Raw genomic sequence first — 23,973 nt, forward strand, 5'->3', positions numbered from 1 at the left:
TTCTTGGGATAGCACAATTACTGAAGAACATATTCATTTGTGGAAAATAGTAAATGTTAATAAATGATGCCTATACATTTTGATGCTTCTCAAAGTCTGACACTATCTCTGTGTATATGCAAGGAGTGCTCCCCCTCGTGGCAAAAGTAAAGGCAACCTTGTATAATCTCAAACTGTTCAGTGATCCTGCTTGGTTCTGATCAATATTCAACACTCCCACCTAACATGCGATATGGCCAATATGTCTGTCATAGTCTCTGTAAGCATTGTGCTGGCCAATAATTGATGGTAGCACATATTGAAATTGTGATGATCCCCTTGAGATCTGATATACGACTTAGGGAATTTCTAACACTTATCCTTGAAACAATTATGTTTATTTTCATTAGTAATTCTGTGTGGCACTATGACAAAGTGATAGAGTCTGAATGCTGTATTAAAGATGTTCCATGAGAGATACACCATGTTTTAGTAGAAATTTTGAAAGCATTTTTTCCATTACCTTATGATAAAGAATTTTCGTCAAGAATATATATGAATTCCAATACATGGTGATGGTTTTGTTCATGGATTTTGTTATTCTGGGAGTTTATTAGATTGAAATTCTTTTAACAATAATACCTGTGTCATAATGGTTTCTCTAATTGATGTGCTGGTTAGGTGCATTGGCCATGCTAAATTCTCCCTCAGTGTACCCGAACAGGTGCCGGAATGTGGCAACTTGGGGATTTTCACAGTAACTTCATTGCAGTGTTAATGTAAGCCTACTTGTGACACCAATAAACAAACTTTAAAACTTTAATTGTGAAGGTTTTTAACCAGAAAAACATTATTAGATGTTTTACATTAAAAATAAAACATTTCATCTTCCGTCCGAGTAGTTATTAAAGAGACATTTCAGTCCAAAAGCAGATTTAAAAAATGTGGATACAAGCAAAATGCACTTTAGAAGTTTTCTATGATTCTCTCTCCCTGAGAGTTATTGAAGCTGCTGGGTTCATTGAAAATTTTGTAAAAAAAGGAGATTGGCGGATGTTTATCCTGCAAAGCTATGATGGAACCAAGGCAGTAAATAGAGTTCAGATACAGAAATGCCAAGATCTAACTGAATGGTAGAACAAGCTGGATGGTCTCCTGTCACCATGTCTCCCGCCCCCCACCCCCGGGCAAACAAATAAACCAACTCAAATTAACTCAGGGATAAAGTAAAAGGGGCAGCTCCCCAAAAGGAGGGGGAACAACCCGAACAGAAACAAAGTACAAAGGAAACTTAAAACACTAAATCAAAATGTCATTGTCGGGGTCACCATGTTCCAGCGACTGATTTTAAATAAGGCGTGCTTTTTTTTAAAAAAAGTGCCTTTCACTGCACTACGTTTCCAGTGAAATCCACCACAGTACAGAGCATTCACTGCCCGCCTATTCAACTCAGCTCGATTCCCATTCATTCATTCATTCGTGGTCATTTCAGTGCACTCCACGCCTTTCTGTATTGTGTTAACTTTCCACGCAGAGGACAAAAAAAACACAGCAGATCGTGGTGAAGTGTCCCCAGAGGCCAGTGGGATGGTCAGAACCACGCCTGACCGGAAACCCGGTAGACAGTCGGAGTGCTGAGTGGGGCGTGGTGATCTGATTGAACACAGTGGGGGGGAAGAAAAGGATACACCCCCAACGTGCTGATTGCTACACAGTGGTAACAGCATGGAGTGGAGGGAGGAAGAGCTACAGGTACAGAGACTGTTTGAGTTGGGACAGTATTAAGCTTAGTCTGTTTCCCTGTCCCTTTTTGTTTGGAGCTGAGTAACATTCTGTTCTTCTCGAGGTTGCTCTTCCCACTTCACCTTTTAGGGAGCTAAAGGGAGTGAAATAGGTGCATTTTTTTACGATGAGGACTGGTTAGAGGTATCGAAGCTACTTTCGTTTGAATAAGCTTTAATTTCTACTTCCATTTTAAGAAGCTTTAATTTCTAACAAATGCAGACCGATTTTTAGTTGTTGAGTTATTGCGGGGAACTAGTTGAGTAGGTTTGAACTTTGCTAACTTGGAGAGCTAGAAAACGACAAGCTTTAATGCCCTCCCCCCTCCCGCCATTATATTTGTTTTAAATGCAAATGTGTCCCCTGGAATAATAAGGAACTCTAATAATTTGGATTTACCTATTTTAGACTCATGAGGTGCCTTTTACTGAAGTGACCAGATAAACAGCTAAATGTTACTACTTCAAACTGTTCCCCAATCCCTGTAACTTGTCATTTAAACTTAACAATGATCAAGCATTAATTGCCAAATGTGGAGTGTTTCAAACTTCAACACACTTTATGTAAACCCATATTTATTAATTTCACTCTCCCGAAAGGGCTGGCTGTAATTTTTAAACCATATCTCCCAAGTTTAGACTCCCCAACTAGTTTAAATGGGGCAGCACAGGGGTGAGCACAGCTACCTCAGGTCCAGGTACTTCGTGACCCAAGCCAGGAATTAAACCGGTCCGAATGGAGTTGGCATGTTTTCCCCATGCCTGTGTGGGTTTCCTCCGGGTGCTCTGGTTTCCTCCCACATTTTGAAAGATATGCTGGTTAGATGTGTTGGCCAAACTAAATTCTCCCTCAGTGTACCCGAACAGGGGACTAGGGGATTTTCACGTTAACTTCATTGTGTTTCAATGTAAGTCTACTTGTGGCACTAATAAATAAACCTTCAAACGCATTTAAAAACCGCCAGTTCCCCTTTGATATCTTAAACTTTGATCAGATAAACCCTTAATCTTCTAAATCTCAGGGAATATGATGCTTGTTTGTGTAATTTAACATTTGTGAGTCCAGATATCATTCTGATAAATCTATATTGTAGTCTGGGTTATGGGTATAGGGCCTGGGTGGGATTGTTGTCAGTGCAGGCTTGATGGGCTGAATGGCCTCCTTTGGCACTGTAGGGATTCTATGATTATCTGATCTTTAGAAGCTTTTGAAGGTAGTTCAAGTGAAAGTAGTTTGAGCTTCTTACCATGACGCTGATGTATGTTTCGAATCTTGTGTGTAGAACTAAATGGACAGGATTGTTGCTCTGTAGACTTTCAATTTGATAGGCAAACTTACTCCTCATTCCCAGACTGATACACTCAGACTGTCAACGGCCAGTATTTATTACCCATCCCGAGTTGCCCGAGGGCAGTTGAGTCAACTACATTGCTTTGCGTGTGTCTTATCATCAATGCAGACAGTCTGAGAGAGTGTATTACTGAACTTATCCACTCCTGATCAGTTCTGGTCAGGAACTGAAACCACAGACTGGGAACAGGGCTTTCCAGGAGCTAACTGGTAAATGACTTTTTTGATTCGTTGGTGGCATTGAATCGGCATTGCTGGCTGGCCAGCATTTATTACCCATCCCTAGTTGCCTGAGGGCAGTTGAGTCAACCACGTTGCTGTGGCTCTGGAGGCACATATAGGCCAGACCGGGTGAGGATGGCAGATTTCCTTCCCTAAAGGACATTAGTGAACCTGATGGCTTATTCTGACAATGGTTTCATGGTCGTCAGTAGATTCTTAATTCCAGATTTTTTTTATATTGAATTCAAATTCCACCATCTGCCGTGGTGGGATTCGAACCCCGGGTCCCCAGAACGTGTGCTGAGTTTCTGGATTAATAGTCTAGCAATAATGTTACTAGGCCGTTGCCTTCTGTTTCCTTGTGCTGATTATAAGGCTGAAGTTATTGCATGCATTGGAGAATAAGTCTGCTACATATAGGTACAATTCTGCCTTTTAAAAAGCGTTTAGACAGTTACATGGGCAGATGGTTATACAGGGATATGGGCAATTGGGACGAGCTTAGGGGTTTAAAAAAAATGGGGCAACATGGACATGTTGGGCCGAAGGGCCTGTTTCCATGCTGTAAACCTCTGTGACTCTATGAATATCTACACTGCATGCCCAGTTCCATACCGGCAGCTAGTACACAGTCGTTGGCAGGAAATTGTGAAGTAAGACTTTGGTGTTTGCCCAGAGTCATCTCTGAGCAACCTCCTGTCAATGCAATATCTGGTTCTGATGCCAGGATCGCCATCGTGGAAGACACCAGAGAGCATATCAAAGGAAAATGTGCTGAAGTGGTACGAGCACGCAGCCCTGATTAACCCCACCAGTGACTAGGAATGGGTCGGGAAAGGAGTTTCCCAGCCGTTGGTCCCCCCGCCTCGCCCCTTGAGGCAGCCATGACCACTGTGGAGACTAAACTCAGCCCTAATAGAACTTGCAATTGGTCACTTGGTTGGAGCTTTTTTTTTTGTTGAGGGCTGGTTGTTGAAAAATGGCCTCCGTTTTGCTATGATGTGGAGATGCCGGCGTTGGACTGGGGTAAGCACAGTGAGAAGTCTCACAACACCAGGTTAAAATCCAACAGGTTTATTTGGTAGCAAAAAACACGAGCTTTCGAAGCACTGCCCCCTCATCAGGTGAGTGGGAGTTCTGCTCGCAAACAGAGCATATACAGACACAAACTCAATTTACAAGATAATGGTTGGAATGTGAGTCTTCACAGCTAATCAAGTCTTAAAGGTACAGACAATGTGAGTGGAGAGAGGGTTAAGCACAGGTCAAAGAGATGTGTACTGTCTCCAGCCGGGACAGTTAGTGAGATTTTTCAAGCCCGGGCAAGTCATGAGGATTACAATGTTATATGAACCCAAGATCCCGGTTGAGGCTGTCCTTGTGTGTAGAAGTTGGCTGTCAGTTTCTGCTCGGCAATTCTGCGCTGTCATGTTTTGTGAAGACTGCCTTGGTGAACGCTTACCCAAGGATTGGAGGCCGAATGCCCGTGACTGCTGAAGTGTCCCCCAACAGGAAGAGAACAATCCTGCCTGGTGATTTGCCTTCAAACAACCACACAACTCAAACAGACCACGGTCTGCAACAAACCACCCAGCCTTCATGAGAACAGTGACCATGACACCACACAACCCAGCCACAGCAACCTCTGCAAGACGTGCTGGATTGTTGACATGGATACCATCATCTCGTGCGAGAACACCATCCACCAGGTACATGGTACGTACTCTTGCAATGCAGCCAACATTGTCTACCTGATACGCTGCAGGGAAGGATGTCCTGAGGCATGGTACGCTGGGGAGACCATGCAGACGCTACGACAACAGATGAATGAACACTGCTCGCCAATCACCAGGCAGGAGTGTTCTCTTCCTGTTGGGGAACACTTCAGCGGTCACGGGCATTTGGCCTCTGATTTTTGGGTAAGTGACCACCAAGACAGCCTTCACGACACACAACAGCGCGGGATCGCTGAGCAAAGAAGTTTTGTACATGAGAACGGCCTCAACTGGGATCTTGGGTTCATGTCCCACTATCTGTAGCCCCCCACTGACTTGCCTGGGTTAACAAAATCTCACTAATTGTACTGTCTGGAGACAATACGTACCTCTTTAACTTGTGCTTAATCCTCTCTCCACTCATCTTGTCTGTACCTTTTAAGACTTGATTACCTGGAAAGACTCGCATTCCAACGATTATCTTGTAAATTGAGTTTGAGTGTATATATGCCCTGTTTGTGAACACATCCCACTTACCTGATGAAGGGGCAGCGCTCTGAAGGCTCGTGGCTTGTGCTACCAAACAAACCTGTTGGGCTTTAACCTGGTGTTGTGAGACTTCTTACTCCATTTTGCTGCCAGTCAGTTTGATCTCTAGGTGCTTCAGGCCTGGTCTTTCTTGCAGCCCTCCCACTCACCATTTCCCACAGTGAGGATAAGTTGAAATAATTAGTAAGTAAATGGTTTTAAAGTTTGTAAGAGTAGTTAAGTTGAGGATTTTGGGGCTGTTTGGCTTCAAGGCAACCAATAGGTTTTTGGGTATCGAAATGACAGATCAGGAATGTGGTTTCTTGTGGGAAGTGATTTTTCTTCAGCATGCCATTACTTCGGAACACTTGGAGTGTTGAATGAGTGATATTGTTTGCCCTTCAGATTCATCAGGCATGAGATTGTAGATCCATGCTGGTACTCTAATCAGCTGAAAAGTTAATTATACGCTAATCATTTTTTGATGACAGGCAACCTGATTTTTTGTTTCTTCTCTCACCTTTTTTAAATTGCAAAACAACTTAGAAGAAAGGAGGAGGCCATTTGGCCCTTTGAGCCTGCCCCACCATTCATCACGATCATGGCTGATTGTCCAACTCAATAGCCTAACCCTGCTTTTTCCCCATAACCTTTGATCCTGTTCATCCCAAGTGCTATATGCAGCCATCCCTTGAATACATCAACTATTTCCTGTGGTAATGAATTTCACAGGCTCACCATTCTTTGGGTGAAGAAATATCTCCTTCCTAAATGGTCTACCCTGAATCCTCAGACTGTGACCCCCTGGTTCTGGACTCCCCACCATCAGGAACACCCTCCCTGCATCTACCCTGTCTAGTCCTGTTCGGATTTAAGTCTCAGATTCCTCCCTCGTTTGTCTGAACTCCAGCGAAAATAATCCTAACCTAGTCACTCTCCCTCTGGCTGCATGGATTTCCTCCTGGGTGCTCTGGTTTCCTCCCATACATTAAAGACTAGGTTGATTGGCTATAGTAAATTGCCTCTTAGTTTCCCAAGATGTGTAGGTTAGATAGATCAGCCATAGGATAGGGTGGCGTGGTGGGCCTGGGTAAAATACTCTGTCAGAGTCAATGCAGACTAGATGGGCTGAATGGCCTCCTGAACTGTAAGAATTCTGTGATTTGGAATCTTCTCACCACTTTCTTTAAAATCTTGAGGTGGAAACCATCTGGTCCTCGGGACTTATCACTCTTTAGTGCTTTTTTATCATAGAATTTCTACAGTGCAGAAGAAGACCATTTGGCCTAACAAGTCTGCAACGACAATCGCATCCAGGACCTATCCCCAGAACGTCACATATTTACTTTGCTAATCCCTCTAACCTATTCAACCCAGGACACTTGGGCAACTTAGCATAGCCAGTGTACCCAACCTGCATATCTTTGGACTGTGGGAGGAAACAGGAGCACCTGGAGGAAACCCATGCAGAGACGGGGAGAATGTGCAAACCCTACACAGTGACCCAAGCCAAGAATCAAACTAAGGTTCCTGGAACTGAGGCAGCAGTGCTAACCACTGTGCCATATCATATGTACTCGTTAGAGTTTAGAAGAATGAGGGGAGATCTCATTGAGACGTATAAGATGATGAATGGGATGGATAGGATAGAGGTGGAGAGACTCTTCCCGCTCAAAAAAGACAGTAGGACTAGGGGGCACAGCCTCAAGATAAAGGGGAGGCAGTTTAGAACGGAGTTGAGGAGGAACTTCTTCACTCAAAGGGTGGTGAATCTCTGGAATTCTCTGCCCGTTGAAGTGGTGGAGGCTGCCTCGCTAAATATTTTTAAGAAGCGGGTTGATGGGTTCTTGATAAGAGAGGGGATTAAGGGTTATGGGGAGAGGGCGGGAAAGTGGAACTGAGCTACAACAGATCAGCCATGATCTTATTGAATGGCGGGGCAGGCTCGAAGGGCTAGATGGCCTACTCCTGCTCCTATTTCTTATGTTCTTATAACTGATATTTTGCCATGTTAATTTTTGTAAGTCTGAGTCAATATTTGTATCCTTGGGATGTCTGGTGTCTCGACCTCTTCCTCCACTGAGGAGGTGCTGGTGTAGTGGTATTGTTGCCGGACTAGTAATCCAGAGACCAGGGTAATGCTCTGGGGATCTGAGTTCGAATCCCACCATGGCAGATGGTGAAATTTGAATTCAAAAAAAAATCTGGAATTAACAAGTCCAATGATGACCGTGAAACCATTGTCAATTGTCATTAAAAACCCATCTGGTTCACTAATGTCCTTTAGGAAAGGAAATCTGCCATCCTTTTTGGTCTGGCCTACATGTAACTCCAGATCCCCAGTAACTGCTCCTCAGGGATGGGTAATAAATGCCCACATCCCATGAACGAATAAAAAAAAACTTTAAATACAAACACAGTAATTATCCAACAAGTCCTTATTTTCACTTGCAATGTCACCTTACTAGTGTAACGACATTGCTCCCTCTTTCCTAATGTAATTGTAAAAAAAGAAAATGCTGATATTTGATATTCCTTGCCTGTTTCATGTTTTACGTTCCCTCGTTGTGGCACAGTGGTTAGCACTGCAGCATCAGGAACTCGGGTTCGATTCTCATCTTGGGCCTCTGTCTGTGCGGAGTCTGCACATTCTCCCCATGTCTGCGTGAGTTTCCTCCAGATGCTCCAGTTTCCTGCCACAGTCCGAAAGAGGTGCATTGCCCGTGCTAAATTGTTTTTCCTATTCTCACCAGAGATACCTAGTGTAAGCCTATTCATCAACACCAGATAGGCATAATGTGAGACAGGAAACAAAGCGTGAGTCCCAAATTCCAGCTGGACCATCAAAAAAAAACAATTCACAGAATGGTTACAGTGCTGAAGGAGGCCATTCTGCCCAATGTGTCTGCACCAGCTTTCTGAGCAATTCCATTTGGTGCCATTCTCCCTCCTGCACTGCTACTTTTTCACACAATACTCTGATTCGCTTTTGAGTGCCTCAATTGAACCTCCCTCCGCCACGCTGTCAGGCAATATATTTCAGTCTTGATAATTCATGGTGTGAAGGTTTCTCTTTGCCAATTATTTTAAATGTGTGTCCTCTTGTTCGTGATCTTTTCACAAGTGGGAACAGTTTTTTCCTTTATATTCTTGTCCTTGCCCCCCTCAGCCTTCCTTTATTCCAAGGAAAATTCATTCCCGTGAATCTTTTCTGCACTCTGTAACACCTTCACATCTTTTCTGAAATATGGCACACACGACTCGACTCGGTACTCCACCTGAGGCCAAACTAATGCCTTGTACAAATTCAACATAACTTCCTTGCTCTTGCACTCTGTGCCCTGACTAATAATGCCCAAAGTACTGTCAGCTTTATTAACCACTATCTCAGCCTGTCCTGGCACCTTCAATGAATACTGCGTGGAAAGACACTGGTCCCTCTGCTCCAGCACATACTTTTGAGTTGTACCCTTTATTTTGTATTGCCTCCTGTGTTCTGTGACATTTTGAGTCACAAATATAGGTGCTTTGGAGATTCAGATGAACCATTAGATCCATATTGTAACCCATGACCAAGTTTGGAAAGATTTTACGATATGTACGAATGGCAGATGGAGTTTCATTTTAGACAAATGCGAGGTGATGCATTTTGGTAGATTGAATCAGGGCAGGACTTACTCAGTTAATGGTCGGATGTTGGGGAGAGTTACTGAACAAAGAGATCTAGGGATACATGTTCATAGCTCCTTGAAAGTGGAGTCACAGGTGGACAGAGTGGTGAAGAAGGCATTCAGCATGCTTGGTTTCATCAGTCAGAACATTGAATACAGGAGTTGGGACGTCTTGTTGAAGTTGTACAAGACATTGGCAAGGCCACACTTGGAATACTGTGTGCAATTCTGGTCATCCTATTATAGAAAGGATATTATTAAACTAGGAGTGCAGAAAAGATTTACTGGGATGCTATGGATCTTGATGGATTGAGTTATAAGGAGAGGATGGATAGACTGGGACTTTTTTTCTGCAGCACAGGAGGCTGATGGGTGATCTTAGAGAGGTTTATAAAATAATGAGGCCCACAGATCAGCTAGGTAGTCAATATCTTTTCCCAAAGGTAGGGGAGTCTAAAACTAGAGGGCATAGGTTTAAGGTGAGAGGGGAGAGATACAAAAGTGTTCAAAGGGGCAATTATTTCACACAGAGGGTGGTGAGTGTCTGGAACAAGCTGCCAGAGGTAGTAGTAGAAGCAGGTACAATTTTGTCTTTTTTTAAAAAACATTTAGTTAGTTACATGGGTATGATGGGTGTAGAAGAATATGGGCCAAATGCGGGCAGCTGGGATTAGTTTAGGGGTTCCCTTTTTAAAAAAGGGTGGCTGAAGGGCCTGTTTCCATGCTGAAAACCTCTGACACTATGACTCAATGTTACTTAACCAACTCTTTATTTAACAATCTGGCTAGATTTTAATATTCTTTTCACTGAAGGAGAAATGGATTCGATCCACACTTTTTGGGCTAGGCTCAGTTACTCCCTGAGAGAACTAAAGCAATAGGTTGGCTTGTCAGTGTTAACAGGTTATTGGGGTGACTTTTGATGTTGCTATAACTTTTTGTATATATGAATTAGAAGTGGGAGTAGACCATTTAACCCCTTCATGCCTGCTCTGCCATTTGGTGAGATTGTGCTGATTGTGGCTGAGCAGTTTTAAGGTGCTGAATTTAGGCCCCAGTATCAATGCAGGCGTGGGTTCAAATCCCACTGCTGCCAGATTTGGTGGCAGCGTGCTGACATTGCTGCCTCACAGCACAAGGGACTTGGGTTCGATTCCCAGCTTGGGTCACTGTGCGGACTTTGCATGTTTGCCTCATCCGCATGGGTTTCCTTCCACAGTCTGAAAGATGTGTTGGTTAGGGTGCATTGGCCATGCTAAATTCTCCCTCAGTGTACCCAAACAGATGCCAGAGTGTGACGACTAGGGGATTTTCACAGTAACTTCATTGCAGTGTTAATGTAAGCCACCTTGTGACACTAATTAAAAAAAAATTTAAACTGATTCTGCCTACCCTGGTGACACTCTTGATAGTCCAGCATGGCATCTTACCTCAGCCTTTCAATTAAGTTGCCTCCAATAGTGTCTGGGGAAGAGTCAAAGACTCAATACTCTGGCAGAAAAAAGTTATTCTCCTCTCCCATCTTAAATGAGGAACCCCTTATTTTAGAAGTGTCCCCTTGTTCTAATGTCTCCCATAAGGGAAAATATTGTTTCAACATCCACCCTGTCAAGTCCCCTCAGGATCATCATTGAAGTAGTTCTGATGGGGACTAAAAGAGGAATACAGGAGCACATTAAGATGGTTACTAAACTCCTGACGTATATATGTGATTGTATGCTGGATGAGCTGGGGAAACTCTTCGTAATAACTTCACTTCTGACCCAACTGCAACAACTATAATTTTAATGGAGTCTCTATTCCATCACAGAATGTGGGCATCGCTGTCTGTGCCAGCATTTATTGTCCATCCCTGGTAGCCCTTGATCTGACTGGTTTGCCAGCTCATTTAAGAGTCAACCACGTTGCGGTGGATCTCAAGTCACATGCAGGCCAGACCAGGTAAGGATGGCAGATTACTATCTGTAAAGGACATTAGTGAACCAGATGGGTTTTTTTTTACAACAAATGGCAATGGTTTCATCATTGAACTTTTAATTCCAGATTTGTATTGAATTCAAATTTTGCCATCTGCTGTGGTGGGATTGGTAATAGGGTTCCCAGAGAGATCCTGGATCTCTGGATTACTAGCCCAGTGATAATACCACCACTTCCCCTGTACAATTCGGGGGTGGGGGGGAGGAGGCGGAGGAGGACGAGGAGAAAAGAGAGAGATATCTTCAAGGTGACCCCCAATCTGTTTTGTAAAATTTCTGTTCTGTGTCCACAGGGGGAGGCGAAGGCCTAGTGATATTACCACTAGACTATTAATCCAGAAACTTAACAAATGTTCTTGGTGCGTGGGTTCGAATCCCACCATGGCAGATGGTGGAATTGGAATTTGAATTCAATTTTTAAAAAAATCTGGAATTAAGAATCTACTGATGACTGTGAAACCGGTGCTTCATGTGGTTCACTAATGTCCTTTAGGGGCAAGAAATCTGCTGTTCCTTACCTGGTCTGGCCGACATGTAACTCCAGAGTCGCAGCAGTGTGGTTGACTCACAAATGCCCCTCAAGGGCAACTGGGAATGGGCAAATAAATGCTGGATAGCCCATATCCCATGATTAAATTTTTAAAAATTGCACAACAGAGAAAGCGGGTATTGGGAAAGAAAACAATTAATCTGTAATGAGGAATCTTTATTTAGTGTTATTGGAGGTGAACAGTCAAGCATCAAATTTCCTGCCATTTATGCAAGATAGCAATTTCCACATTTTTTTTCTTACTTAAGTGTATCACACAGAGCCTCATATTGAACAGAGTAAGATGGAAAGTTATTTTCTGTTCCTTGCCTCCCTCTTTAAACTACAAGTTGGGATAAAATGCAAAAACACCAATTTTAATTTTGTGTACTTTTTTTGATTCAGGATTCTGGATATGATATTGAGCTGTTTGAGAATGTTCCTGACCCTGAGTTCATCTGTACCATCTGTCACGGTGTGCTCAAAAACCCAGTGGAACTTGGCTGCCAACATGTCTTCTGCAAAAGCTGCATTGCAAAGTGGCTTATAGAGTAAAAGACTTCTTGCTCATTTTTAACAGTCGTTGCTTGCAGAGTTCCTGGGGTGTTTCAGTGTGTGGAAACCTGTATCTGGAGACTTCTGTATGAAATGCTGTATTTAAACAATGGTTAAAAATGATGATATATTGCTTTTGCTAAAAGTTCTATTGTTGAATGAATTTTGCATCTGTATTGAAATATGTGGAAAAATTTTCAGCTGTTGCTCTTTAAGAGTACATTTGAGATATAAAAGCAAAATACTGTAGATGCTGGAATCTGAAACAGAAAATGCTGGAAAATCTCATCAGGTCTGACAGCATCTGTGGGGAGAGAATAGAGCCAATGTTTCGAGTCTAGATGACCCTTTGGGTGATGAAAGGTCATCTAAACTCAAAACATTGGCTCTATTCTCTCCCCATAGATGCCGTCAGACCTGCTGACACTTGACGTGTTATGCATGCTGTTAGCTCACAGATAGCAAACTCCTGGGATTCATGGGGGCATTCCTATTGAAAAATATTTTTCTCCCCCTTTCCTGCCTCAACCCCACCTGGTTAGCAGTGCTGCCTCACAGCACAAGTGTTCAATTCCAGTCTCCACACTGTGTGGAGTTTGCATGTTCTTCCCATGTTTGTTTCTTCTGGGTGCTCTGGTTTCCTCCCACAATTCAGAGATGTGCAGGTCAGGTGGATTGGCCATGCTGAATTGTCCTTTAGTGTCAGGGGGTCTAGCTAGGGTAAATGCATGGGGTTCTGGGGATAGAGCCTGGGTGGGATCGTGGTCGCTGTAGATTTGATGGGCCGAACAGCCGCCTCCTGCACTGTAGGGATTCTATGATCTCACTGTTCCTGAACACGTTGCTATAATCACAATGTGGGCTTGCAGTTGCCTAACTTAATATAATTCCCTTCAGGAAGCAGGAGTGTCCTTACTGCAGGAAGAAGGTGCGGAGAGCGGCTCGAGCTGTGATACCCATGATCCACAACCTGATTGGCCGATTGATCATGAAGGTAAGCTTGAGAGTTGAAGTTGTGTGAAGCTAATCAATATCAGCTACAATGGGACCTGCTGTAAAAAAGCCAGTACACATCATTGTCGGCACATCCATCCTGTGGTTTCTCCGGGTCTTGTTTCTCACATCCGTGAGTGAAGGCAGAAAAATGACTGAGGAAATTTGCCAAGGGTTGGGAATGGGTGGGGGAGTGAGCAAGTAAGAAACTTGCTGGGTAACTGGCTTTCCTGCGTCAATTTTGTTTGTACATACGGGTTGAAGACCAGGTCTTCAGTCTGTCTTTTCATCTGGAAAGAAGTCCTAACTCTTTCGGATTGCGATCAGCGCTCTCAAAACCAGATTGTCGAATTTTGCAGTACACAATTTTGTCCACCATTCCCTGTACCAGCTCTTTGAAAATATGATCCGATCTGTCCCCTCTTTGCCTAACCGCTCTACACAATTTTCCTTGAAGGGAGAGATGGTGGTGCAGTGGTAATGCCACTGGATTAGTAACCCAGAGGTCCAGGCTGATGCTCTGAATATGGGTTCAAATCCTGCTACGACAGCTCGTGGAATTTGAAATTCAGTTAACGTGTTTTCTTAAATCTGGAATTGAAAGCTCATCTTAATAAGAGTGGCCAATACACTCTTTTTTTAAAAAAGAAAACCCATCTTTAGGGAAGGAAATCTGCCGTCCTTGCCTGGTCTGGCCTACTTGTGACTCCAGGCCCACAGCAATGTGGTTGACTATTAACTGCTTGCTGAAAAGACCTAGTGAGCCATTCGTTCAGGGGCAATTAGGAATGGGCAACAAATGCTGGCCCAGCCAGTGATGCCCACGTCCCGTGAATGAATGAATAATTTTAACAATCCTCCAATTTTTGTTTTTATGGAGTAGCACAGTGGTTAGCACTGCTGTCTCAGCGCCAGGGATCCAGGTTCGATTCCCGGCTTGGGTCGATGTTTTTGTGTGGAGTTTGCACATTTCCCCTGTGTCTGTGTGGGTTTCTTCCGGATGCTCTGGTTTCCTCCCACAGTCCACAGATGTGCAGGTTGGGTGGATTGGCCATGTTAAATTGCCCCTTAGTGTCAGGGGGATTAGTTAGGGCAAATGCATTGGAGTAAATGGGGATATGGCCTGGGTGGGATTGTCGGTGTGGGCTGAATGGCCTCCTTCTACACTATAAGGATTCTATGATAATAGCTCTGGGCTCTCTGCTTCTGTAATGCAGTGTGAAAACCTTGTCTATGGTTGCCGGGAGACGTTTCCCCTTGAACAGTACACGAGGCATAAAGCGGCTTGTGAATTTAGGATGGTCAGATGCAAGCACGAAGCCTGTACCACTGAAGTCTTTCAGAAGAACCTTGCTGCTCACGAGCGAGTTTGTGAACACTGGAGCCAGCCTTGCAGAATGGGATGTGGAGCCCAGCTTACCCAGAACCAGCTGGAGGAACACAACTGTTACCGGGACGCAAAGAAAAAGTACAAGGAAAAGATAACTGTTCTCAAAAGCCGGTTGTGCAGGATGCACCATCGCCTGAAGCTATTTGAAGGGATCATTCAGGATTGGGTCTCAGATGATCACTTGCAGTTTACTGATCCTACTATCCGTGAAAATGACGGTAAGTAACTATAGCTCAACACGCATTTAATTAGTTACTTGTGGGTCAAGTTGCAGGAGGGTGGCACAGCCAGTGAAGCCCATATTCCACGAATGAATAAATTCTCCTGTTTTTGGCTCAGCATGGTGGCACAGTGGTTAGCGCTGCTGCACAGCGCCCCAGACCCAGGTTCAATTCCCAGCTGCTTGTGCAGACTCTGCACATTCTCCCCACGTCTACGTGGACTTCCTCTGGTTTCCCTTCCACAGTCCAAAAGACATGTTGAATTTTCCCTAGGTGTTCCCAAACAAGTGGAACTGAGCAGCGACAGATCAGCCATGATCTTATTGAATGGCGGGGCAGGCTCGAAGGGCTGGATGGCCTGCTCCTGCTCCTATTTCTTATGTTCTTAAGCGCCAGGGTGTGGTGACTTGGGAATTTTTTTTATATATAGGGGAAGTAACTTCTTTGCAGTGTTAATGTAAGCCTACTTGTGACACTAAACTTGAAACTTAAGAAGAGCAGCACTCTGACTAACAGTGGAGTGATTTGTCCCAGAATCTTGTAGAAAGATGAGATGCCAGCATCGGTCTTGAAGGAACAGGTGGCAGCATATTTCCATTTAGGTTTCAATACCTAGGATGGAAATTTTTAAATTTTTAGCCCAAGAGGAATACTAATAACCGCACAAAAAGGGAATGTAAAAGCAGGCAGGATAGGTCGAATCATTCCTCAATAAAGAGCCAACTTGTCATTGACCAAACATCATTACAGAAAACAGATCTGGCTTGTTAATCTGAACCTGCGGCAAACAGCTGTGGTTAACGAGAAGAAATTAGACTGAAAGCTGCCAGTTTGCTTTGTGATTTGACCCATTCACCACCCATCTAAAATCACAAAGCCACTGCAGAATTGCTAAGTTAGGATGGTCTTCCCGTGCGTAACGACACAAAAGAGTTGAATGCTGGAGTTGTAACAAAGACACTCTGTGAACTCGTGAAAAGCAAGTGATTAACTGTGGAAATCCTTTTCTATGCTGCACACGGGGTACAGAAAATGCTAGCATGCTGACTCATTGAAATTGAATTAAACAAACCTGGTAACCTGTGGGCTGAGGCCATGGACTCTGATGCCTTTTCCTAAAAGCCTGCTGATATCCTTAGGTGAAGCGAACTTGCCACCCTTGCTCAGTCTAGTTGAACGTGACCACTATACAGCACAGTGGTTAGCCCTGCTGCTTCACCAGGGGCCTGGGTTTGATTCCCAGCTGAGTCACTGTCTGTATGGAGTTTGCACATTCTCCCTGTGTCTGTATGGGTTTTCTCTGGATGCTCCAGTTTCCTCCCACAGTCTGAAAGACGTGCTGGTTAGGTGCATTGGCCGTACTAAATTCTCCCTCGGTGTATGCAAACAGGCGGCGGAGTGTGGCAACTAGGGGATTCTCACAATAACTTCATTGCAGTGTTAATGTAAGTGTACTTGTGACACTAATAAATAAACTTCATACACCACTTAATTTGTAATGCCCCTGAGTTTGTATATGAATGCTCTGTGACAGTCACTTGGGAAAGGAAGTACCGACAAGTCAATGTGTGTCTCGCCCTGAAAACAAACGTCTATCGATTTATGGAAAAGCATTTTGGATGGTAGATAGCGACATGAGGGAAGTCTTCCAGACTGTGGGAGGAAATCGGAGCATCCGGAGGAAACCCACACAGACGGGGGCAGAGATCACATGGCTCCTGCCATGTATTTGAAAGTAAAAGTGGATCAGTGGCAATCACTGGGATCTCAGTGTTATACTCCAGCTGCTAGCTTAACTCACAAATGGCAAGATGCAGCCAAATCTGCACATTGCATTGGAAATTGATAGAAACTAGAAAACCTCCTGGAACTCAGAACAGCTCAGGGGCAAAAAGCAAAGAGTAGCTCATGGGGCTAACTTTACAAAACTGGCAGCAAAGAGAAAGGAAATGAAACTTGGACATCTAATTTGCACTTTGAAACAACTTTATTTTACCAGATCTGAATTCGCATTTGACTGTACTACTGCATTTTCCAGGCTTAAAGGACTATAATGGCAACTGAAATATATTTGGTAAACCATGCCGAGAATGTGCAAACTCCACACAGACAGTGACCCAAGCTGGGAATCGAACCCAGGCCCCTGGCGCTGTGAAGCGCAGTAGAGATTAAGTTTCTCTGTTATCTTCTGGTGACCCAAACTCTGTGAGTGCTGTCATTTGTTCTGAATTCATTGACCTTTATACAGTCCTATTCAATGCACTCAACAGGCTGTAGCCTTTCAAATGATGGTACAATAGAAAAATACAACTAATGTATTTCTGTCTCTCAGAAAATGAAGAATTGGCTGCTGAAGCCCAAGAAGGTGGTGATGACAACGTTACGGATGCAGAGTTCAATGAAAATGAAAGCCAGTATTCCTGGAGCTGGAGTAACGTAGGAAATGGAGATGGTAAGTCAGGAATGGTGGGTGGGGGTGTAGGGAGGGGTGTGTGCAAAGAAAACATTATTGATGTCACAGATCATTTAGTCATGAAACTAATAACATTATTAATGGCATGGTTTAATTAGTACGGTTGAAGTCGGGTTAAGGTTAACTTTATATTACATGCATTACAGTGAACAGTTGAGAGCCAGAAAGGTTCTAGTCAACAAATGGGTTGCGGGATCATTAGAAATGCACAAAGGCATGTTCTGATTTGGGTGGGGCTGATGGAACAAGGTTCCTGTCTTGGCTGGATCTGCTACTGTGTGTGTTAGATGTGAATAAGGCCCACTAATCTTATGTTTCCAGTTGCTCACCACGTTTCATTGTGAGCACTTATCAAGTAGACATCAATTAGTGACTCTGAACGAATTGCATGGTTTACTAAATATGTTTCTGGTGCTATTATAGTTCTTTGAAAAAAGCAGTAGTACAGTCAAATGCGAATTCAGACCAGGTAAAATAAAGTCGTTTCGAAGCGCATGATGATGTCCAAGTTTTTCATTTCCTTTCTCTTTGCTGCCAGTTTTGTAAAGTTAGCCCCATGAGCTACTCTTTGCTTTCTGTCCCGAAGCTGTTCTGAGTTCCGGGAGGTTTTCTAGTTTCTATCAGTTTCCAATGCAATGTGCAGATTTGGCTGCATCTTGCCATTTGTGAGTTAAGCTAGCAGCTGGGGTATAACACTGAGATCCCAGTGATTGCCACTGATCCACTTTTACTTTTAAAATACATGGCAGGAGCCATGTGATCTCTGTCTCTCCCCCCCACCCCATGTCCCTGCTAATTTTGAAGGGTCCTGATAACTGGGGAAACCAGGTTTATCTAAAATGGCATAACATGGGATTCAGAAGACTAACCTGAGAACATTGAAAATTAGGAGTAGGCCACATAACCCCTCAAGTCTGCTCTGCCATTCATCTGATCATCATAGAAACCCTACAGTACGGAAAGAGGCCATTCAGCCCATCGAGTCTGCATCGACCACAATTCCACCCAGGCCTTACCCCCATGTCCCTACATATTTTACCTATTAATCCCTCTAAAACTAAGCATCTCAGGACACTAAGGGGCAATTTTAGCATAGCCAATCAACCTAACCCGCACATAAGAACATAAGAACATAAGAAATAGGAGCAGGAGTAGGCCATCTAGCCCTTCGAGCCTGCCCCGCCATTCAATAAGATCATGGCTGATCTGTCGTGGCTCAGTTCCACTTTCCCGCCCTCTCCCCATAACCCTTAATCCCCTCCTTTATCAAGAACCCATCAACATCTTTGGACAGTGGGAGGAAACCCATGCAGACACGAGGAGAATGTGCAAACTTCACACAGCCAGTGACCCAAACTGGGGATCGAACCCAGGCCCCTGGAGCTGTGAAGCAGCAGTGCGTCTGCTGCCCTTGTCCTTCTGGATGGTGGAAGCCACAGGGTTTGAAGGTCTTGTGAAGAGATTCTGGGCAAGCTTCTCGGGTATTTTGGTGGAGCAAGCCAATGTTTGAGGTGGTGGATGGGCTGCCAATGAAGCAGGCTTCTTTGTCCTTGATGGTGTTGAGCTGCTTGAGTTTTTTTTTGGAGCTGCACTCATTCACGTTCGTGGAGATGGTGGGCAGGCTTTGGGGAGTTGTTACTTGTTATGAGTTCCTCATCTCTGATCTGTTCTTGAAAGCATGCATTGAAAAGATTTACAGATTTTTACTTTTCCAAACGCAACTTCACACTATTTTTACCCTTGGGGACTAGTGGGGGAAGTGGTGCAAGGGTTCCCAAGCTGATGATCAACCCACTGAACCACACTGAAGACTGCTTCAAGACCAGAAAGTCCTAGCATTGGACTTGAACCTGCAGCTTCTTCCAGTGGTAGGGATATTACCTCTCTGACACAAGATCTCAAACAGGTTCTTAATCTGTTTGGTTGCATGATGAACATGCGTTGCTTGCCTATCTGGTCCAAGACTGGCACTTGAACCTGGAGCGTTTGTCTCTGAGCTAGGGGCACTGCCAACTGCATCACAAGACCACCACCTGTTCTCATAGTTAACAGTATGTATGCACCCAGTTTAATTCAGTGTCTGTTCAATGACTGTCCGCAATATGTTGACAGTGGGGGATTCAGCAATGGATGTCAAAGGGAGCCAGTTAGATTCTCTCTTGTTGGAGATTGTCAGACAATGACGTGTGGTACAAATATTACTTGCCATTTATTTTGCTCAGGCTGTCTTGGTGTCGAGGGCAGTGATTCTCAACTCTTTCATTAGTGCTTGGACTAAGGCTGTAATGAGGTGTGAAGCTGAGTTACTCTGGCAGAATCCAAATGGAGTAGATTATTGCTGTGTAAGTGCTTAGAGTAAGAGATGACCAGATCGAAACCTGTAAAGATCCAAATAGGTATTGGCAGGGTGGACGAAAATGGGACTTTTTTGAGGTCGTAAGTCTCTTCCGCAAAAGGCAGTGGAAGCAAGTCTTTGAATATTTTTATGGCAGAGTTAGATTCTTGCTTAACAAGGGTGAAAGGTAATCAGGGATAGGCAGGCTGACTTTCGTGTGATACACTAGCTCTTGGACTTTGTTGAAGATGGGTTTTTCTCTCCCTATGGGGAAGGAATTGACACAGAAATGGATATCATTTCTGACAAGACAGATGTGTGTAAATCTTTGCTGTATTGGTGTTAATCCAGTCTGTTCTTGTTTGCATATTTTTGGTTTGCATTCTCTGTGCCAGCAGATAGTCTAATTGAAGAAAGAACAAACCAAAACACTTTAGTTAAGGAGCAGTTGAAATGAGCATGGTCAAAATTTGAGCACAGTACAATGCAAAGTTTCCTGACCATTTATTTCATTTCTCCAGATGCTGCCCCATGTAGATTTTGGTTTTCCTCCATAGTAAGGACCTTTTTAGTCCTTACTATGGACTAAAGTTTTAGTGCTGCTGCCTCACCATATCCTTAAACCTCCGAAGGTTAACATATGCACACTAGTGAGGAGGGCCAACACCTTAGGCACATATTGTTTAGGCTTATTTATTATCGTCACAAGTAGGCTCATATTAAAAGTGCAGCCAAGTTACTGTGAAAATTCCTTAATCACCACAGTCCTGTTTGGGTACACTGAGGGAGAATTTAGCATGGCCAATACACCTAACCAGTACATCTTTCGGACTGAGGGAGAAATCGGAGCACCCGGAGGAAGCCCACACAGATGCAGGGAGAATGTGCAGACTGTGACCCAAGCCAGGAATCAAACCTGGGACACTGTCACTGGTTAGTACTGCTGCCTCAATGTGCCGTCCAATGAAAGTGGTCAGATGAATCTTATGTAGAATTTCAACTTATTCCCAGAGTCGAAGAGTCAATTACTAGGGGGCATAGGTTTAAGGTGTGAGGGGCAAGTTTTAAGAGATATACAAGGCAGATTTTTTTTAAAGTGGTGGGTGCTGGGAGAGATGATAGAAGTGGATGCAGTAGTGACTTTTAAGGGGCATCTTGACAAATACATGAATGAGATGGGAATGGAAGGATATGGCCTCCGTAAGCATAGGGGGTTTTAGTTAAGACGGGCAGAATGGTCGGTGCAGGCTTGGAGGGCTGAAGGGCCTGTTCCTGTGCTGCAACTTTCTTTGTTCTTTCTTTGCTTCGAGCAGGTGACTCTGAAGATATTGAGGATGAAGAGCTTGTAGATGAAACAGTGCCTGAGCAGACAACTGAGGAGGACACCCTTTCGGTCAGTTCCAGATCCAGTGCTGAAGAAGGAGCCAGCGCTTCCCCAATCCATTTATATTTTGAGAGCGAAGATGGTGCTGAAGGTAGCATTGTGTCAGAAGATGCCACTTCCTTCTCTGTTCAGGATGTTTCCAACAGAAAAAGGCTCCGGCCTTCTCTGCTGCAGTGTTCCTTCAGGTAATTTTTCTTTCAACAGATTCCAAAGACATTTTTTTAAAAGTCTCGTGGGAGTTGAAGGAGACTTGGTAAGTTGCAGTGTACCTCATGTGTGTCGGTGGTGGAGGCAGTGAATATTTAGGTTGGTGGGTGGAGTGTTGATTGAGCAGGCTGCTTTATCCTGCATGATCTTGAGCTGCTTGAGTGGTGTTGAAGTTGCACTCATTCCATCCCACCCCTGACTTGTGCCTTGTAGATGGTGGACAGGCTTTGGAGAGATGGGAGACTAATTAATCACAGAATTTCCAGCCTCTGACCTATTCTTCTGGTCATGGTATTTGTATGGCTATACCAATTCTGTTTCTGGTCAATGGTAACCCCCAATATATTAATAATGGGGGAATCCATTGCTGTTAAAGCCATTGAATGTCAAGGGGAGATGGTTAGATTCTCTGTTGTTGGAGATGGTCATTGGCACTTCTGTGATGCAAGTGTCCTTTGCCACTTATCCCAGGTGTTTTTATAGAAGTCGACACAAACTGTTTCATTATCAGTGAATGGTGCTGAACATGGTGCAGCCATCACTTCTCACCATGTGATGGAAGGTCATTGAAGATGGGAGTGCCTGTTGAACTCCTACAGTGATGTCCTGCATGGTGAAGTATGGCCTCCAACGACCCCAGCCATCATCTTTTGTGCTAAATATAACTCCAACTGCAGGGCTTTCCCCCTGATTTGTTTACTTCAACTTTGCAAGGGCAGTTGAGACTCCAAATAAGAAATGAGCTGGTCACTAAAATGTCTGCTTGGTGCTGTAGAATGATTTGGATTAAAAGCTTAATGTTGCACGAATGTCTCCATGCTGTCTTAACAGACCTGCCAACTAGCGTATGATAGGTTTAATTGTATTTAAAATGTATACAGCACTATGGGGTATGTTGCTACTTGTTAACAAGCACTGTATTGAAAGAATTAACCTACTAGTCCCTGAAATCTCTACAGAATGGCTAACCTGGAGTATTTCTGTCATCCTTGCTGATCCCTAACTAACCCATCAGTGAAACTATGAACATTGTGCCTCCGTAGGAGTTTGAATAGGATTGTGCTCAGGTTGTTCAGTGTTTGTAGAAAGTATTGGGTTAACATGAGCCGTCTATTTCATTCTTATATACTCAGCTCTGTAAATTAAAGGGGAATCAGGAGGAGGAGGAGGTTGTCTCTACCTTTATCAGATTGTGAGAATGAAGTATGTATAATGTGGGGTGGCGGGGAGGAGAGAAGAGACAATGTGGAGGATGTTTGTCGCATTCCATCAAGCAAATATGGATGTTTCCAACTGAACAGGCCGTTTTAAAGAATCCAGGTATTCTATTGACTTCCCCATATTTTAAACTAACAAGTAAACTTGCATTTAAATAATTTTGAAATGTACAGTATTCCTTTATTAATTACATGTAGAGATCATCAAGATGTGATTGCTTTTGTTTGAAAGCACCAACTCCAGCTGCAAGAGAACTCCATTTCTCTTTTTCCCACTTTAGGCGCCGGAAGTCCATTTGGAAGCGTAACAGCCTTGGCTTGAGGCTTCTTTCCTGGAGACATACTCAGCCACGTTAATAATAGTGTTCCCTTTTGTCAATTGATCAAAGACAAAAAGCTTGCACTTGTTAATTCCTTCAACTGAGTTCATTTTTGCTTATTACCATAATTTGTACTGAGTTGCATTTGAGAAGCTTTTCAATAATTGCTAATAGTGCAAATGTTTGTAAATTTGTTCTCCTTTATTCTTGTTGAGTGGTCACATCTGGAACTGCCCTAAGTATGGTAATTCTCCAGTTAAGAATTAAGTCGCACTTTTTAGTGCCAGCCAGGTGTACAGCCACTCCTACATTAACCCATCTCCACTGCACTGTTTTGTTGTACCAGCTCCATGTTTCCACCAGCTGCCCTTCTGGCATGTTATCAAGGCTGACAATCATAAGCAATTTTTTTCCCCATGTCTGTGATCAGTGGGAACTGGATTGAGAGTATTCACACAGTTGGCTGCAAAATGAGGTTTGGATGATCCAACCAGTTCTCAGTGCAACTCCACATGAGAATTGCCCACTTGTCAATGTTGCTGAAAGGCCACTAACCTCAGTCTTCAGAATGGAATGAGCAAGTATTTACAGACCACCTTGAAGCACAGATATCTGAACAACCACTGCCCCAAATGGACATGCTTATTTCCCCCAAATCCTTGATTTCTTCACCACCACCAAGTAAAAGTACGTCAGTACCAACCTTGCATTGAGATACTTAACAAAATTAAACTGGTCAATAAAGGTGACTTCAGTTGTATGTTTAGGCTACAGGCTTAACCAATGGTGTTCTACCGCATCCCCAAGTATTGTTTTGAGCTCTTCAGTTAACATGCTAAATATTATGAACACAGTGCTTCCAGCATTTATTTCCATTACAAACATTGGACTAATCCATGACTAATTTTCAATGCATTTTTTATGTGAAAATCAGATTTATGGAAGTTAAGACTAACAGAACATGTCCCGCTCTCTGTGTTGACCAGTGAATTCAGACTTTGCAGTTTTATACAGCAGGAAACAATCCTAAGTGTTTGTAATTTTAGAAACAAAGGTTATGCCTTTGTCTCTTTTTTAATGAAGTTTATTATGGTACGAGGAGCACAAAGCTAACTTTGCCCCAAGC

General features: G+C 43.6%; 1 protein-coding gene across 1 annotated transcript; it reads left to right on the top strand.

Annotated features, from left to right (window-relative positions):
* The first annotated feature begins 4,893 nt into the window (after positions 1–4,893).
* On the top strand, positions 4,894–22,908 carry LOC145354641 (uncharacterized). Its single transcript, XM_080206072.1, has 8 exons — positions 4,894–5,252; positions 12,158–12,303; positions 13,205–13,301; positions 14,518–14,908; positions 17,244–17,367; positions 18,359–18,366; positions 21,030–21,288; positions 22,809–22,908. The coding sequence occupies exons 1-8, from the start codon at positions 5,004–5,006 to the stop codon at positions 22,882–22,884; spliced, it is 1,350 nt and encodes a 449-aa protein (XP_080062198.1). The 5' UTR covers positions 4,894–5,003; the 3' UTR covers positions 22,885–22,908.
* Positions 22,909–23,973: the final 1,065 nt, after the last annotated feature.

This window comes from Carcharhinus amblyrhynchos, chromosome 18, assembly GCF_965287045.1.
Source record: "Carcharhinus amblyrhynchos chromosome 18, sCarAmb.v2.hapA, whole genome shotgun sequence".
Lineage (NCBI taxonomy): Eukaryota > Metazoa > Chordata > Chondrichthyes > Carcharhiniformes > Carcharhinidae > Carcharhinus > Carcharhinus amblyrhynchos.